The sequence below is a fragment of the Ciconia boyciana genome, chromosome 9, assembly GCF_034638445.1.
Source record: "Ciconia boyciana chromosome 9, ASM3463844v1, whole genome shotgun sequence".
Taxonomy (NCBI): Eukaryota; Metazoa; Chordata; class Aves; order Ciconiiformes; family Ciconiidae; genus Ciconia; species Ciconia boyciana.
Genome location: NC_132942.1, coordinates 10,795,411 through 10,813,532, shown reverse-complemented (window position 1 = coordinate 10,813,532; position 18,122 = coordinate 10,795,411). Strand labels below are relative to the sequence as shown.

Below are 18,122 nucleotides of genomic sequence, written 5' to 3'. Positions count from 1 at the left end.
CGCCCGCCTCCCGGCGGGCTTTGCGCGCGGCTCCGCCCTGCCTCCCTCGGGCCGGGCGGGGAAGATGGCGGCGGGGACGGGGAGTGAGTGCGGGGCCTGTCGGGAGAGGCGGCGGGGAGCGAGTGGGCGGCGGCGAGGGAGCGGCGGCGGCCCGCGGAAGCGGGGCTGGAGCGGGAAGGGGGCAAGGGAACGGCCTGAGGAGAACTGAGCGGTTCCGAGCGGAGGGGGCGGGGCCAACGGTGGCGCGAGGGGGCGGGGCTAATGGCCCGGGGGAGGGGTGGGGCTATGGCTGCTGCGGCCGCGGGGGGCGGGGCCAGCGGCCGGGGGCGGGGCTCCAGGTTTGGGGTCCCCGGGGGTGCAGCCGGGGCTGTGCGGGGGCGGGCGGTCCGTGCAGTCCCTCCCCTCTCCCGGCAGAGCACAAGCTGCTGAGCGCCGGCCCCACGGAGCCCTGGTCCATCCGCGAGAAGCTCTGCCTGGCCTCTTCCGTCATGCGGAGCGGGGACCAGAACTGGTAAGGGAGCGGGGCCGGGCGAGGGGTATGTCCGCTGCTCTGCCTTTTGCGTGCACAGGCACTGGACTCCCGGGGCACGCACGGGTTGTGTGCTGTACTGGTGCGCGGCCTCTCACCGTGCCGGTGCGTTGTGCGACAGCTAGTCATAAACGCTTCTGCTTTCTGTGTGCTTTCTGTTCAAAACCAAGTTGGGTTATTAAAGATGGAAGTATTAGACATGTACCTTGAAAATCTTTTTGCTTCTTTCATAACTACTGTGTGAAAATAGAAGCGTGTTAATCAGAACAAAGAGTAACGTTATTCCAACATAAATTGGAAGAGGTGAGTTGTGGTCAAGGAGGATATTTAATAACAGACTCCCGTGCATTGCTTCTGCACTTGTAGCTCTGTTTTGCTGCCTTTTTCCCCTCACCAAAGTAAAGTTTTTGTGGAAAAGTAACAGTGTCATCAGAAGCTAGAAACTTGCTTTTCAAAGCAAGGGAGGGAAGCTGTTGTTTGTTTAGGAGTAGGCAAATATTTTTGAGTCCAAGGGCCATACTTCAGTAATTCCCAAACTTAACAACTCATTGGCAAGTTCGTTGTGTTTATGGGGGCTGTTCAGTGATGAACGTCACGACAGGTCAGTATCTTTTCACTGCATATTGGTTGGAGAAGAAAGTAAGTTGACAGTGACTCACTGTTTCTCTCCTGTAGGGTCTCAGTCAGCAGAGCTATCAAACCTTTTGCAGAGCCAGGACGCCCACCTGACTGGTTTTCCCAGAAGGTAAGATACTGGCATGTGCGTCTTGGAAAAAATGGGTTCTGCATGGGATATGTAAGATGCCTAAGAGAATGTATTTCTGTTTTTTTAAAAAGATAGCAAAATTAATTTAAAAAATCAGTTTTGTATAAATCAGATTAAATACTTTTTTCTGTTTCTGAAATTAAATTTGAACTTACAGTACAGTTGAATAAGGTTAAGGAAAAGACAAGGGTGATCAAAGGCATGAAACAGCTTCCTTGTAAGGGATGGCTAAGTAAGGTAGAACCCTTCAACATAAAAAAGAGATGAGTAACAGGAGATATGACAGATGTCTGTGTAATCAGAAGTGGCATGAAGTTGAGGACGAATAAGTATTGTTAGTGCTTTGTCCAGTGCAAGATTTAGAGACTATTAAGTAAAACTAACAGGAGGCAGGTTCAAAGCAAACCTAAAGAGGTTCTTCACTAGGTTCTTCACTAGGCATGTAATTAAGCTGTGGAATTCCTTGCCCCAGGAATTTGTGGATGCCCATGTATTTTGCTGTGTCCTGCTGTTTGGGCAAGCACCTGGAATTTTTGTTGTATAAGGGACAGAGAGATTAAGAGAATCAAGGGAGGAGAAGTTGGGGTTTTTATGTTGCTTACTGTTTCTGTTAAGCTGTGAAACTGGCCTTGATACAATGTTATTTTGTTTTCTCTGTTAAAATATTTTTGCTTCATCTTCACAGGCAGAAATGTTACGGCTACAGTTTTCCTAATCATGCTTACTCGCTTTGATTTCTGAATTGTTAGTTGGGAGCGTCTGTTCTTTAGCTTTGTTTTGGAGATCAGCCTGGGCAGTGCTAGAGTAGAAGAGTGAATATGGTTCCTCACTTTGCGCTGTGCTAAATTATAGCCATGGGGGAAACTGCAGAAGACTGTCAGATATATTCATGAAGTGTTAGACCTCTGAAGAAGTAGGAGTAAGTGCCCTGTAGGCTTTGTTGATGGGCATTTGCTGATGCTGACTTTTTGGTGTCCTCTGACTTTCTTTGTTTTTCTTAGCACTGCGCATCTCAGTATTCAGAGCTCTTGGAGACTACGGAGACACCTAAGTGAGTATGAAGTCTGAAGCAAGTGCAGTCTGCAGCAATTTTGGGTGGACTTGTCAGTTCTTACAGCAAAGGACTTGATAGTGCTCCTCCCAAAATAAACGTACAGGAATGAGGAAATTCAGTTGTGATAGCTGGCATGGGTGGACAGTGGGATCAGGGTATGGCAGATGGGGGAGATTGGCAAGTTCCAAGGTATTTCTTAGAATATGGTTCCCATATCTCCTTATCTTGTCTATTTTTTCATAAGACCGAAGTATTTCAGTATTACATGGTTCTAAAACTGGTCACTGTGTACTTATTAGTGTCTTCCATATGCCCCTATTGTTGTTACCATACATGGCAGGGCAGCTGGGGCCTCTTTGCCCCAGATCCATTTGTAAGAGTTGCAATGTGCATTTGGGGACTTAATGCAGCAAAAAGAACCATTTCTTTGGCTGGAATAAAACACTACATATTAGTCTTATTGATCAGAAGCTTTACACATAAAATTATCATTCAGAATAGGGGTAGAAGAGACAGCAAGAGTGAGAAGGGAAAGTGTTTTGTATTTGTCTCTATTTTGCAGTGGTTTCTTATAGTTTTCTTATCAATGCTATCACTACAGCTTTGTGGTCTCAGATATTTCTCACTCCTAAATCCAGGTATTTTGTTTTGAGACTTCACGTGAAATTAAATTAAAGGCAGAATGTTTAAAAGTAGTATTTGTGTGTGATAGTGCTGAACGATCTTCAGCATTAGAGTTGGAAAGACAAAAGACTTAGTAGAGTTATTGAGAAAAAAAAAAAAATGTTTCTTCGTGGGTGGTAAGAATCTTCTCTGAAGTTGGATGATTGATTTTTTTCAGGTTGAGAATTTGCAGTGGGTTTACATCTTTGATCTATTCCTGAAGTCTTTAACACTGGATGCATCTAAGAATTAGATAAACTTTTCAGAAGAGATTGTTTGAACATTGTGCTGTCCAATATCATTTAAGAGAAATTGGAAGAGGAGGTTGATTTTTTTTTTTTGTGCATGTTTGTGTCAGGAATGACAGCAGCCATTTATGAAAGGACAACTGGGGTTTTCTGTGTTTCGTGTCTGAACTGTTTTGTTTTTCTCTTACTCTATAGGAGAAAACGTGGTGAGAAGGGAGAAGTTGTGGAAACCGTGGAAGATGTTATTGTGCGGAAACTGACTGCAGAACGAGTTGAGGAGTTGAAGAAAATGATTAAAGAAACACAGGAGAAATACAGGTATGTGGCGGAGGCATGGAGCTGTGGTGCACCTGAGAGTCCCCTCTTGAAAAAGTGGACTAAGTGGGATGGTGCTTGGGGTGAAAATGCTGCTTAGAGCTTATCGTTCAGCGATAAGTGAGTAAGAAGATTTTCTGATTACAGACAACTCAAGAAGGATGCAGAGCTGATCCAGGCCGGACACATGGATAACAGACTGGAGGAGCTGTGCAATGAGATTATGATGTGGGTTATTTAATTATTTCCATGTTACGCTTTCTTCTAAGATTGTAGTTGCCCAATGCTGTGTGTTTGTCAGAAACCTCTTGTTCCACGTACATTGAAGAGAAACAGGGCAGCTGGGCAGATGCTTTGGCCTCTGAGGATGGACTCAGTTTAGACTGGGGGGCACCAGCTTGTGTGGAACATCTTTTGGAGTTTCTCAGTGAAGAGCTCGATGATGGCTTGCAATATCATGTTTGCCTCCTCCATTTTGATAAACAGCTGGAAGTGAAATTTCCTGCCAAGTGTGTCATTCTCTGATTGGCCTCTGACTGCTTCCCTCCTCAGAGGATTTGAGCCTGAGTCCGCAGAGGCAGGTCATTGTTGTCTGGAGGTAACGGGGTGGGGGTCAGTAAGCTGCAGGAGGAACTAAGGGGAAGTGAGACACTGTGTGACAGTAGGTTTTGGTTCTGTATACAGAAAGAAAAAAATGGAGGAGGAGGAGGCAGAAGTCAAGAGGAAGGCTACAGATGCTGCTTATCAGGGTAAGCTGGAAATGAGCTTCCTTACTTCTCCTCAGAGAGATATGCATATGTTATTTTAAGTTTTGTTAAGATCTGTTCAGGAGGAATTCCATGATCCTAGGAGTTGGAAAGAAAGATTATATTCTCTTTCCAGCACTGTATTTGTAACAGGGCAAAAGGCAGAGACTTTTGAGAAGGGCACAAATTCTGTGGAAAAGGTATATCTATGAGAAAGCAGGATTAGCAAGGAGCTCTCTGTTAGAATGTCAGGCTTTTCACCCCTTTAGTTTTCCCTATAGTTTACTATTGTCTGAAGATAAAAGGAAGAGAGATTTGTTCTGAATGTTTAATTCATTTACAGTTCTTGGGGCAATTCAGTGAACTAACCTACCAGTGGTGGGAGGTGGTGAATACCCAACTGGTATGGAAATCTGAAATTAAGTGCATTACCTAATGCTAGTATTATTTGTGAACTGAGCCTAGTGTGGTGCAAGAAATTCCTACAATATAAATTATTTTCTTAGGGTTCTTTAGGATAAAGTCAGAGGTAACTCTCAGGGACTGTCCAAGGTGGAGTCACGGAACTCACTTTTTTTTCTGTTCTCTTCCAGCTCGTCAGGCCATTAAGAATCCGCCACGACGATTAACGGGTGTGATGGTTCGGTCCCCTGCAGGCTCAACCTCCCCAGGGGGAGACTATGCTCTGGGAGATCTGTCTCAGCCCGCTGTGGACGAGGCCAGTCCGGGGGTAAGGATACTTCCTATAGCAAGAGGGAAGGACCAGCTTGGGACATGGGGCTCTGCGTCCATCATGGAACAGGAGCCTGGGGAGAAGCCCTTGCCTTGTTTTGCAGACTTTTCGCTGTGGTAGTGCTGTAGTGTGGTTGATGTACAGTGCTGCTCGAGATACGTGTCCTCTTCCATGTCTGTGATGATCAGGTGGCTGGATCAAAGGCTACGTAGGGGCATCAGTGGGTTGGCCAGGCAGTCTTCTGTGTGTGCCTGGGAGATGGCACTACAGGGCAGGGAAGGAGTGAAAATATATGCCTGGAGTAGGTGTCTGTGGTGTGCTGGATCAGTGCTCTTGGGGGAAGGAGCAAGTGGGGCTAGTCTGTGTGGTGGAGTGTGGCTTTGAACAGTGTGGTTTTTCTCTTTCTCAGGTCACTCCAGGGACATTGCCCAGCACCCCAGTTGCCTCCTTCATTGGAATCCCTGACACCCCTCCAGGCTCTGCTCCCCTGGATGCCCCCATGACCCCAGTCACTGATGATTCACCCCAGAAAAAGATGCTAGGACAAAAAGCAACTCCGCCTCCTTCCCCTCTGCTCTCAGAGCTGCTGAAGAAGGGCAGTCTCCTGCCCACAAGCCCCAGGCTGGTATGGAGCTCTCTGCTCATATATGCAAGCACACAAATAATTTGCTCCAGACTCTCCCACTGAAAAAGGGGGAGCTGCAAAGGCTTTTTAAAAACATACAGTTTTTGTGAGAGTCCCAACAGAAGTGATATCTGAGAGATATAATTACCCTCGTGCACCACAGAGGTGGGACCCTTTCCCGGCAGTACTGTGGGTGCAGGACTGCAGGAATTATTCAGCACATAGGACTGTCTGTCTCCCCTCAGTCGTAAGGAGTTGGAGTTGCAGGCTTTGCTAGAGGAAATCGTTCTCCCTGGGGGAGGGGGCGTGTTAGTCAGCATCATCCCGATCAGTCTCCATGGAGGTGTTCTTGGTGATTTCTACTTCGGGCTCACAATTCTTCTTTGCATCTTGGCAGGAAGTTGAGTTTCAATATTTGTAATGGGTCTTAGCACAGGAGTAGGGAGTCTTTTAGTGGGGTTTATGACCAATATTCAAGTGATTCAGTCTTCTCATAGTGGTAGACACTTATTAAAATCACTGTGATGACAAGCCACTTTGACCCTTCTGGTGTTAGTGACTCTGGAAGTCTTAGGAGGGTGACCATTGCTGACACTGTTTAGAGCCCAGTCTGAAAATAGCAGCCATCAGCCTGCCTGTGGCACGGATTCCCTGTGTTAGTGCTTGTGTGATGGAATAGGTGTATTGCTGTTGACTTCCTTTTTTTAAAAGTCAGATTTGGGGGCTTTTCTATTTGTTAGCTTGGGTAAATGTTCCACGGGTTCTATGTTTGCAGGGTGCAATGTAACATAGGGTGGAGCAAGGCAAGATAATGGCTGTGGAAGACTGGGTTTTCTTTGTAGTGACAGGACTGTTTTACATCTGCTTCAAGGTCCGTCATAGGTTTACTATGTGACCTTGATAGAGTTACTTTCTATCTTGGTGCTTCAGTTTCCCTCAACTCAAAATAAGGGATAATTCCATGCCATCTCAGGGGCTAGAGAGACTGGTATCTGTAGAGGATTGTGAGGTCCTTGAATAGAGGAACTAAGGTAGGGCAAATGGTGTATTTGGCCTAACTTCAAAGGAAGGTGGCACTGCAGCTGTATTGTAGCTGAAGAACAACAACTAGTTTCAGACTGTCATGCACTTGCATAAGGGGCCTCAGGCAGGGACTAGACCTGACAAAAAGCACAAAAGAAATGCTGAGACAGCAAATGATGGACATATTCATGGAGGTGCATATCTGGCAGAGAATAACCGATGTGATGGTATCTCCAGGAACTTCAGTTGTGTCCTCCTTTGGCAGGTCAGTGAAAATGAAATGGCAGTGGCTTCTGGTCACATGAACAGCTCAGGAGTCCTGCTGGAGGTAGGAAGCGTCCTTCCAGTGCTGCACAGTGGGGAAATGCAGTCGGCACCTGGTGCTGTCCCTGCATCTCCTGCTGCTTCAGGTAACTCGGGACTCTCCCTGTACCGTTCTCCCCTCAGATGTACCTTCAGACTGTTCTGTGAATTCTCTTTGGAGAGAGATGAAGGACATCTAGCCTGGCTGGTTTTGGGGCTTTATGAGTTGTATTCCTATTTCTGTACTCCCGTCCCTCTCACCCCTAATTTTTTTTAAGAAGACTCTAATCCTTACAGAAAAAGAGTGCCTTGATCTAAAATTACTGAAACAATTAGACTTGATTCAATCCTGGTCCATGCAGTCTATTTTTCTGGTTTTGACATTGGCTTACACCAGGCATTTCAGTGTAGAAAGAAAGGGTTAGTTGACAGGGAGTTGGGGAAAAATTCGTCTAGTATCTGATTCCCGATGTGTCAAACTGCAGCTCCCTGTGAATCTGGAGAACTCATGTGTCTTACCTCTGCTTTATCTTAGAGGTCTGTTGAGGATTAGACCACAGTGGACTGTGAGCTCCAGAGTAAGTTCCACAGAGCGGGGTGAGAGGGACAGTGCAAGAGTCTTTGCATTGGGCCTTGTCAGAACAACCTGCCTAAGGTGAAGTTTCTTCTCAGCTCATGCTAACCAGTGATTTAGTCACATTGTCTGCAACTGAGGATTTATGCCATTCGTTCATATATAATTCCATATGAATAATCACACTTTTCTTATCCACATCTGTTCTTTAAGACCCGTTAATTTGGTCCAGACAGTTCAGTAAATTCAGACTGAAAATTACAGCTGAGCGGCAAACTTTGATATAAGAGGAATTCTCCAGGAAAGACCTGCAAAGAGATCCCCTCTGCTCCCTTCCGTCTCCTGTGATGACTGTTTGTCTTGGCTTACCTTGTGTGGCTCTCTCAGCACTGTTTTTCAGATTTCCCGTAATTGTATTGGGATGAGCCTTTGGAAGGGCATCTCTCTGCATGTGTGGCTTAGCCTGTCCAGCCCTTACATTGAACACAGTGTCCCATAGTCTGCATGATTCTGTCTCAGACTGCACACACAAAGGAGTCATGCATTTTTGGTGCAGGTTCTCCATGTAGCTTTTGGGACCGTTTCTAGGTACCTCTCAGAGACTTTTCCCAGGAGAAGCCACCAGACAATGAAGAGCCCGGTGATGGCTTTGTGGACTTCAGTGGTGGCTGCTTCTTGCTCATGTGCTTTTCCCTTCTACTCTCTGTTAGGTGCTCCTACGCTTTCCCGGCTTTTAGAAGCTGGTCCTGCACAGTTCACCTCACCTCTTGCTTCCTTCTCCGCTGTTGCCAGCGAACCTCCAGCTAAGCTCCTGCCACCCCCCGTAGAGCCTGTGTCCCAGGCAACCATTGTCATGATGCCCACGCTGTCAGCACCGTCCGTTGTGCCACCAGCTGCAGCTCCAGAAAGCGTAGCCACAGGTGCGTTCCTGAACTACGCACTCATAGGTCATGCACTGCTGGAAAACAGAAATTCCCTTGGGATTAGCACCCAGCGAGCTCTCAGCTGGCCTTTTATCACGTCAGACTCACCATCCTTGATGAAAGGATGGTTATGGCTGGGTTCTGGAGTAAACAGATGGTTTTAAACAGGATTTTCTGGGTGGGGGTGGGGGTGCTAATGGTATGTTGCTGGACTGTGGTTCAAGGGATGGAATCTCACTTAGTCTCTACTGTGGGAAAGCAAACCTGTATTTGTCTTTTATTTTTCTAAGCCATGCTGTTGTGGGTGGACCTGGGATACTTGCAGTTGGTGCTTGGTCTTACCCACTGCAGTATTTGTTTATGTGGGCTTGACTTCTCCAGATTGGTCTCTGATTGTCACTCTCATCCTTATGCAGTGAGCCAGCCAGAAGCCTGTGTTTCCATGGAGGCAGTGTCTGATTCCCATACCGTGACAGTGTCCATGGACAGCAGTGAAATATCCATGATCATTGATTCCATCAAGAAAGAATGCCTGGGTTCTGGGGCTGGCAGCACTGCAGGGTCTTCCAAAGATCACTGCATGGATGGGAAAGAAGACCTGGATTTGGCTGAGAAAATGGATATTGCAGTGTCCTATACAGGGGAAGAGCTGGACTTCGATACTGTTGGAAATATTATAGCCATCATTGAGGACAAGGTAAATGAGCAAAGCAGAGTGCCAGTGCCTTTTGCTCCACATCCAGTTAGGTTATTCTCAAGTGATTACTGTTCACCAATTTAGTTAGTTTAAACAAGCAGGAAATAACTATTCCAAAATGCACATTCTCACCATCGTTGTCCAGATCAATAGGAAATTACCCTATGACACCACTGCTGCTAGTCTGCCACGTTTAGCCTGGTGCTCTTCTACAGAGAGTGCAGAAAGAGATCTCTTTCTTCCTCATATAGGGTAGGGTTTGTGTCACATCTCTGGCAGCCAAATGAGTGCTGCTTGCAGCATACTTTCCAGGAGTGCTGTATTTCTGAAACTGAAGCTCCGTGGGAGGCTCCACAGGGAGTGATACAAGTGTGGCTGTGAAAGGCAACTTTGTAAACCCAGTACACTGGGTTTTCCACAATTGTCTCATTACCAAATAATATGAACTTTATTTTTAATCACTCTTTCTGACCTTGGCCTGCACTGCTGTGTGTTTGTTTTGGCAATAAAGGTAGACGACCACCCTGAAGTCCTGGATGCAGCAGTTGTTGAAGCTGCTCTGTCTTCTTTCTGTGAAGATACCGATGACCCTCAGACCTTGCCTGGCCCATGGGAACACTCAATTCATCAGGAGCATGAGAAACAGGCCCAGATACCCCAAGTGTCTGTAACTGTGAAGCAGGAGAGACTGGAGTGCGAGGAGCCAGAGGCAAAGGGAATTCGAGACCTAATGGGCATTGGCGAGCTGGGATCAGAAATAAAGACAGAACCTGCAGAGCAGGAGCAGAATCAGCTGGGCCCTGAGGAAACCATAGCAGCAACTGCAAGAGTGACAGAAACACCAGAGCTTAGAAGTCAAGAGATAGAAGAGGATCAAAGAGCAGCTGTAGGAGCAGGAGAGACTTCTGAAATTGAGATAGAATCGGCCAAGGGAGAAGACGCAGTGCACAATACAGTGAAGACAGAGGTATGTGAGCAGAGAGGCTGTCTGGAACTGGTGTGGGGAAAGAAAGGAGCAGTTGTGGCAGGTAGGAGAGAAGTTTAGAGGAAGGATGACTGCTGGGTTGAAGGTGACCCTTCAATGAATGTGACTGACTGTTTTCTTGGGAGTCATGCTGCTGATCTGTTCGATCTGCAGAGAAGCTCTCTGCTTTAGGCAGTACCTTTATGTATCTCCCCCCACCCATGTGCAGAATTGCTGTTGGGAAGGTGCTCAGTGAACTTCATTGCCTTGAGTTAGGTTAGGGTGAGTGAGATGTGCCCCCACCTTCACTGAAGTAAGCTGACACAAACATCTAGATTTGTGCATTTCTCTTCCCTCCAGACCCCACCTGATGATGATTCATCCCCTCCACAAGTCCCAAATGTGAGTGAAGACTCCTCACAGGCTGATGTTCAGCACAAATTTGAGCTGTCAGGTAACTTAATTCAGCTAGGAAATCTTTTACATGCAACATTATTAGCTGGATAGATGTCAGTGATCTGGTTCAGGTTTTTTGGGGAGGAGGGAGAAAAGGTATATGTAGGAACAGTGGTAATTACTGCAGGACAGTAGGCATTGGTGCAGGAGCTTTTGTAGGAAAGACTGCTTTGGAGAATCAACCTTTCTGCTTTGCTTTCTTTCACAGAATCAATGAAGGAGGAGGCCCAAGCCCTGTTTAGGAGTCAGATTAAGGTAATTCTGGATTGGTTGTAGTCGTCTTGGGTTCATTAGTAACATCTCACTGCTGCTGCTTCCTGGCTCCCATCTGCTGAAAAGCAAAGCTTGCTTTCAGTTTTCTGCACTGAGAGGAGAATTGGGCAGTCTGCAGTTGGAGCTAAAGGGGAGATTGCTTCAGGCACTATAAAGCTGTGTGTATGTGTGTTTCTGTTTCTGCAGGGGGAGGCAGGGCAGGATAGAGTGACTAGGATTTTGTGAAATTGCCTGTACAATTGTCAGCAGCCGTAGCAAGAAAATCACTTTGCTTGCTGAACCGTGGTTGCTTTGGAGGCTCTGAGTTGCTGCTGTAGCTAGCTGTGCAGACTCATGAACTCTCTGTGTTTCAGGATGGGCAGGGTGAAGAGGATGATGAGGATGGTGCCAGTGAGGCTGCCAGTTTGGAGGAACCCAAAGAAGAAGATCAGGGTGAGGGATATCTCTCAGAGATGGATAACGAACCCCCTGTGAGTGAGAGCGATGATGGCTTCAGTGTTCATAATGCACCTTTACAGTCTCACACACTAGCTGACTCCATCCCCAGCAGCCCGGCCTCCTCGCAGTTGTGAGTATCAGTGAAGCTCTCAGGCACGCAGATGCAAATCCCAGGCTATTTTGTGGAGGGAGCATAGGATTGTCATTTCTGTTTTGCTGACTGAATGGGTCTGAAGGGGGAATTTATTGATGATTTGTCTGGTTCTCCTTGCTTACAAGTGCAAGTGTGCAGACAGCGCCATAGTACCAGATCTCTTTTTTTTTTTTCATTCTGTCTTTGGCATGGATTAGCATAGGCATGTCAAAGGCAAAATAAACTATAAGGTTTCTGCTCCAAGGCAGTATGCAGACTCCTGAAGGAAGTCCTATTCTTTTCTTCCCAGCTCAGTGTGCAGTGAGGACCAGGAAGCAATACAGGCCCAGAAGATCTGGAAGAAAGCCATCATGCTAGTTTGGAGAGCAGCAGCTAATCACAGGTGAGTTTGATGTCTTGAGAACTGGCAGAAAGAAGGGACTAATCCTAGACAAATCTCTGCTCTCCCATCTTGGGGGCTCATCTGCCTTGGTACCAGGAGATGATGAATCATATTATTACTGGTAGCAGACAAATAAACATGAGAGCACGAAACAAATATTTACCAGCAAGGACAGGGCACTAAGTGGACTCCTTCTCTCTGCAGGTACGCCAATGTCTTCCTACAGCCTGTAACTGACGATATAGCACCAGGCTACCACAGTATTGTGCAGAGGTGAGTCTCGGCAATCTTCTGTCATTAGAACTCTGTATATTTGCATATTTGTGTAGGGATTTCTGGCAGGAACAATGTAGCTTTTGGCTACCATGCAGACTGCAAGACTTGGAAATTATTTTTTTTTCTGGCATGATTCAGTCAGAAACAGGTTTCCCCAAGAAAAGGGTCGTCATCAGTAACAGATACATTTCTTTACGCAGCCCTGTCTTTGAATGAAGTACACTGACTTACGCAGAACATTTTTTATTGGTAAGGTGGTATGTGACTGATCTGCTTCTCCCAGTTTCTATCCAACAGTAGGATTTAATCTTTGAAATTTCAAAGACCTATCTTCTTCAATCAGCATTTTTTACTGTCCCTGATAGTAGACTCTTCTGGAAGAATTACCAGAATCCCCTGCTAGTCCCCAAAATCTCTCCTAAACAGTTCAGTGGCTGCAGCTCTAGCTCCTTAGTGTCTCCTTCAGTGGTGCCTGGAGAAGGCAAATGCCTCTTGTGAGACATCTGTCACACCGTTGCTACCATTCATGGTAACTGGTGGACAGCTTGTGTCTTCTGACCCGAGGCCTTGGTACTCAGGAACACAGCCTGTGTGTGGGAGAACCTGTTTAGCTAAATTAAATAGATGGTCTAAGGAGACATGTCACAGACCCAGGGCTGTTCACAAAAGAAAGGGGAGAGAGTTAAATATTTCTGTTGCTATTTTGACTGCATTTCTTTCATAGGCCAATGGATTTATCTACCATCAAAAAGAACATTGAGAATGGGCTGATACGAACCACAGCTGAGTTCCAGCGTGATATTATGCTCATGTTTCAAAATGCAGTTATGTACAACAGCTCTGACCATGATGTGTACCACATGGCTGTGGAGATGCAACGAGATGTCCTGGAGCAGATCCAGGTAAAGTACTGAGCTGAGGCCAGTGCAGGACAGAGCATCTGCCTTGGTGCATAGGTATGGGAAAGACTTCTGGATGTAAGACCACAGTTTCACTCACAGTGTCTTTGAATGAAGTAGTCCCATCCTTCCCTGCATCTCTCTTGTGCTAGCTCAGGTGTTTGTGGTGAACTAGATTGTGGATAATTTAAAACTAAAACAGCAAAATGTTTTTTAGGTTCAGCCCAGACCAATTTCAAATCTAATTTCCTTCAGGGATTGCTTAGGCCAGCAAGAACCAGGGTGTGGTTCAGGAACAGAAACAAGCAACAAGAATGGTGAATGACAGGGGACGCGATTGCTTCTTTTGGTGGCTGTGCTGGTTTATGCTGGTTTAAAGTGTACATAAAACTGTGTCCTCTGAATACATGTCATTGAAAATTTCTTGTGAAGTAGAATGTCCCAACTGGCAGGGCTGACAAAGTTTGAACTGGGGTTTTATAGTTTGTCAGGACTTGTGGCTTCTGAGGTAAATGGGGGAACTTATTCTGAGTAGCAGACAAGGAACTGAAACTGCCTCTGACCCAATCATTCCCAGCTGTGGTTTGTGATAGTTAACTGACACGCACTAACTGAGCTTGTTTTGCCTGAGAATCTTAACAGAGTGTGGTTTTCTTGCAGCAATTTCTGGCCACGCAACTGATCATGCAAACATCGGAGTCAGGGATCAGTGCAAAGAGCCTGCGTGGGCGAGACTCCACTCGCAAACAAGATGCTTCGGAGAAGGTGAGAATGCTGTACCCTGTGGAAGGGCACTTGGTATCTTCTGGAGAATCCCAAGATACTGCATGAAGTTCCCATACCAAAGATGGGCAGGATGTTTTTTTTGAGATTGCAATGGCTCCAGCATCTTCATGTGAACAAATTTTTCTTTAAATGTGTCCATTGATTAGATTTTAGCTCTGGACCTGTACATCATCCCAGAGGCAGGTCTTATGAATTATTTTGGTAATCCAAATACTTCTGTTCCCTGTTTTTAAAAACAAGTGATGAAAACTGTAGGGAAATGAACAGAGTATTGGAAGAGGCATGATATGGCAGGAAGGTGAAGGTGTAGAGAATTGGAAGACTAGCCTCTGCCGTGTTCTTCAGTTCCTACTCAGATTTTTAGAACCAGGGAATCACTCCAGTCTGGTTTGCTGTGTGAAACGCACCAGAGAACCTTTGACTTCCACACTGATCTGAACTAATAGCCGTGTAGATTATTTTTTTTCCTTCTGTAAAGACACATCCAGACTTGATTGAGTAATCTCATGTGCTCTCAGCTGTTGCACACAACATTGTGACAGCAAGGACTGCCTGCTTAGTTCTAGTGGCTACTGCACAGTGCAGAGGTGGTTTGGTAGGCCAGGCCTTGCCATGGCTGGGGAGGCAATATCCCTTTCCTAGCATTCTGACTCTTGCAGTATCCCTCTTTTGTCCATTTTTATGTTCCTGCTGCGTAAAACTGATGCCATGTGGGAAGGGGAGTGGGGCATATGTTTCTCTATGCTCGTGTGTGGGCTCAGTGCTTCTATGTGGTGTGTGCATTTCCATATCTGATATCTGATAAGTCCTTCTGTTTGGCCTTTTAACAGGACAGTGTCCCAATGGGCTCTCCTGCCTTCCTTCTCTCTCTCTTTGTAAGTATTGAAAGGCTCCAGCAGGTACTGCAGTACTGCTGGCAGTGTGCTCTGCTCCTTGTCTGGGTGATCACTGCACTGTCACAGCATCCTTAGCACTGCAGCAGTGCGTGTTTAACTTAGGGGCTGTACAACCATGATCATTAGAGAAGAAACATCTCAGTTGCTTATTCTCAGCGTGGGTGAGTGGGAGGGGCCTCAGTCTTTTCTTCTGGTTCCAAGTGTTCTTGTTTTGTCATCTGCCTTTGCTTTTTTCCACAACTTCTCTCCTGCTTTCTTGCCGTGTAAGTGGGAAGACAGACAAAGCGGTGCAGTACTGTAGTTCTTACATCCCTCATGCTTATACAGCTGCCCCTTCCACACATTCAAGACAGTACAAAGGGTCTTGGGAAGGTGAGGAGTCAGCTGTGTACTCCTTTATCATTCATGGTCCAGAAGGGAAATAAGATACTCTGCAGAAATACCTTGCTCTGCGCCTGTGGTGATCTGGAAGTGTTTGGAAAAATATTCCCTCCGGGAAACCCCAAGTCTCTGAGTTGCGGGGAGGAGAGAGGGGAGGAAGATGGAGAGTTGTTTTTTTCTCTCGCATATATCTAAAGACAGAGGAGTACTCCGGGAGAGTCAGCATGTCAGCCAGAGGGAGAGGGCAGCGGATCAAAGGAAGCTCTCAGCTCGCCTTCTACTCATGGAAAGGAGCTGTGCGGAGAAACTAGGGAGCTAGTGCCAGGGTCACTCAACTGGAGGAGCACTTCCCCTAGGGATCAGCAGCTGATAAGGTAGGTTAGTTAGCAGTTTCCTCTTCCCATCCTAAGAGCCAAGCTAGAATCTGCCGCTTAGGAGAAAGCCTGCACCGTACAGGCTCCAAAAGCATCTGTCTGGGAGAGAGCCTTGTTGCCTCTCTCTGCCCTGGCTGCCAGCAGCGCACAGAGATGCTGCAAATTCCAGCACCTGTGCTGTGTCCAGAGTGAATTTTAGGTAGGTCTGCAGGCAGGCCTCCCCAGGCCTTCTTAGGACAGCTTCCCTTCCCTCTGTTTGGAAGGCATGAAAAGTTGTTACCAGATGCACAATTCCTTACCTCCCCGAGTGCTGGAGGAAGTGTTTTGTGTTTAGAGTTGCATAACTCTCTCTTTTCGTTTGCCTTGTGACTAGGATGGTGGCACCAGAGGGCGTCGCTGTGCCATCGAGGCAGACATGAAGATGAAGAAATGATGCTGCAGGCAGACAGAAAATCCCAGCACCAGGCATCCAGAGCTGGAGTGCAAGCAAGATGCTGTTAACAGCTGTTGGAGGAGGAAGAAAAGCTGCAGGTCCATTTCTGGGACCTGGTCCACCTTCTTCGCTTGCCCCTCTGGAAAGCAGTGTCTCGTCAGAATGTGTAACCCAAAGAAACTTCCCCAGAGGGGAAGACTAGCCCCCCTGCCTGTTTTAGGGCAGTTGTCTTGGGCTTCATCAGTGTTCTGGTGTTAGCTAGCAACTGGTGGCTCGTATGTACTGTAATGTGAAGTGTACAGATTTTTACTAGTGATGTGTAAATGTGTATGTATATTAAAGTCTGGGAACAAATCCAGTGTACAGTGTGCAGTGTACTGAGCATCACAGCTCTCTGCAGTGAGGAACCCTGTTTTTGTACAAGGGTGCATACCTGTGTTGAATATCTGCAAATATAACTCTCTTCCAGTTATCCGTACAGCACACAGGCGCAGCAGAGCTTTGGCATTAGAGACAATCTGTTAATCATGGGAATGTTGCATAGTGTTTGTATGGAGGGGAAGATTCCCTGCTTGAGTGTGTGAGAATATGGTAGTGTTGTGATGAAACAGGAGATCTAACCATGAGAAGTTAAATACTACGGTCTTGTTAGAGCTTTCCTTAAGAGACCAATGTATTGAAATGCACCTTACATTCCTTCCTCAGAGATTTGTAAAGGGTACGCTAGTCAGAGTGAAAACTCCTGTCATTCCAGCAGCTGTAGGCATGCTAGTATCTGGTTTCACACTGGAGCTTGTGAACTGTTTGTCTCCACTGGAAATAACAGTTCTTTCCCTCAGCAACATGGGTGCTTAACTGAGTTTTAAGTTCTTTCTGACAATTTTCAAGTCAGTTTCTTATTTTCTGCTCATATCACCTGTGAGTTGAAACTTGCGTATTTTCTGCCCCCGTGTCCTTCCAGAAGGAAAAAAAAAAAATAAAGCATTATCCTTCCTGATGCTTGCAGCCACTGGGAGTGGTCTACAGTTCCTTGTGCAGCACGTACAGGGCGCAGCTTTCTGACACACAAGTTGCAGGAAGCTGAGTCACTGCAATTAAGACCAGAGGGATTGTTACCTTACCTTGATTTTCACAAGTTTTGTATTGAAATTGGTTGTACCTGTTGTGTTGAGTCCCATGTTTGGCTGAGGTGTATTTCCACCAAGAATCGCTCTACATTTGATGCTAGAAATGTAGAGTTCTTTGGTTTGCTTACTGGTTAATTTTCCTTCACTACTGAAATTGGGAACAAATTTCTGATTTGAATTTTTATGGCCTCAGTTTCCAGAGATTACTGGTTGTTAAGTTCATAGCACCAAAAATTACAGGTTTCTTTTGGTTTCTGGTATTTTATGGAATAATTTAAGTTGGAAGGGACCTCTGAGCATTTATCTAGTCCAACCTGCTGCTCAAAGTAGGGCCAGCTTCAGAGGTAGATCGGGTTGCTCGGAGCCTTGTCTAGTCAACTTGTGAAAATCTCCAAGGATGGACGACTTGTTTCAGTGCTTACCCACCCTCATGGAGTAAACATTTATCTTCTATCTAGTCTCAATTTCCTTCAGTGCAGCTTGTCACTGCCTCCTCTCCTTTCGCTGTTGGCCACTGAGAAGAGTTTGGCTCCATCTCCTTTGTAACACCTCTGCTCTGTCTTTGTCCGTGTTGAACAACTGAAGTTGCAGCACGTGGGAGGACCTTTATCATGCCCACTAGTAACTCAGTTTCATTATGGAAAGCACTGCTGTTCATTCCTACCCTTGGTTTCTTCTCTTAACCAGGTATTTTTCCCCTAAAGAGCCTTTTCTCTTGTCCCATGACATTTTAATAGCCTTTAATGATGTTTAAGATCTTTAAAAACCTAAGATACGATTTTCCTCTGCAGACCCCTGTTGCCTCTTTCCCAATTCATCGTCTCGTGCTCTGACTACTAATTCTGTTGTTCCTAATACTTTGTTCTAATCTGTATAGTGCAGAGCTCAGGCTTACAGTGCTGCATCTCCCAACATCAGCCCTTTTACAGACAGATACAACAATTGCATCTTTCTGTTTTTCTTGTGCTGTGGCTAATTTAAATGAGAGGTTACACAGCATAGGTTTGGTCATGTTATATTTAAGCTTCTTCAGGATTCATGAGTGAATCCCAACTGGTTCTAAGGTTTACTCCATCCCTCAAAT

General features: G+C 46.1%; 1 protein-coding gene across 3 annotated transcripts; it reads left to right on the top strand.

Annotated features, from left to right (window-relative positions):
* The first annotated feature begins 10 nt into the window (after positions 1 to 10).
* BRD8 (bromodomain containing 8) lies at positions 11 to 16,287 on the top strand. 3 transcript variants are annotated; one of them, XR_012044176.1, is made up of 23 exons: positions 11 to 83; positions 415 to 511; positions 1,205 to 1,274; positions 2,297 to 2,346; positions 3,456 to 3,578; positions 3,723 to 3,803; positions 4,260 to 4,324; positions 4,915 to 5,051; positions 5,464 to 5,679; positions 6,968 to 7,112; positions 8,290 to 8,499; positions 8,919 to 9,199; positions 9,711 to 10,166; positions 10,524 to 10,617; positions 10,828 to 10,874; positions 11,246 to 11,460; positions 11,774 to 11,866; positions 12,071 to 12,139; positions 12,867 to 13,044; positions 13,702 to 13,806; positions 14,658 to 14,702; positions 15,302 to 15,478; positions 15,852 to 16,287. XR_012044176.1 is itself a non-coding variant. In XM_072873272.1 (22 exons), the coding sequence occupies exons 1-22, from the start codon at positions 65 to 67 to the stop codon at positions 15,909 to 15,911; spliced, it is 2,856 nt and encodes a 951-aa protein (XP_072729373.1). In that variant the 5' UTR covers positions 11 to 64; the 3' UTR covers positions 15,912 to 16,286. The 3 variants fall into 3 exon arrangements, 2 of the variants coding, with proteins under 2 accessions (XP_072729373.1, XP_072729374.1); XM_072873272.1 differs by lacking the exon at positions 15,302 to 15,478 and having other exon boundaries at positions 15,852 to 16,286; XM_072873273.1 differs by lacking the exons at positions 14,658 to 14,702; positions 15,302 to 15,478 and having other exon boundaries at positions 15,852 to 16,286.
* Positions 16,288 to 18,122: the final 1,835 nt, after the last annotated feature.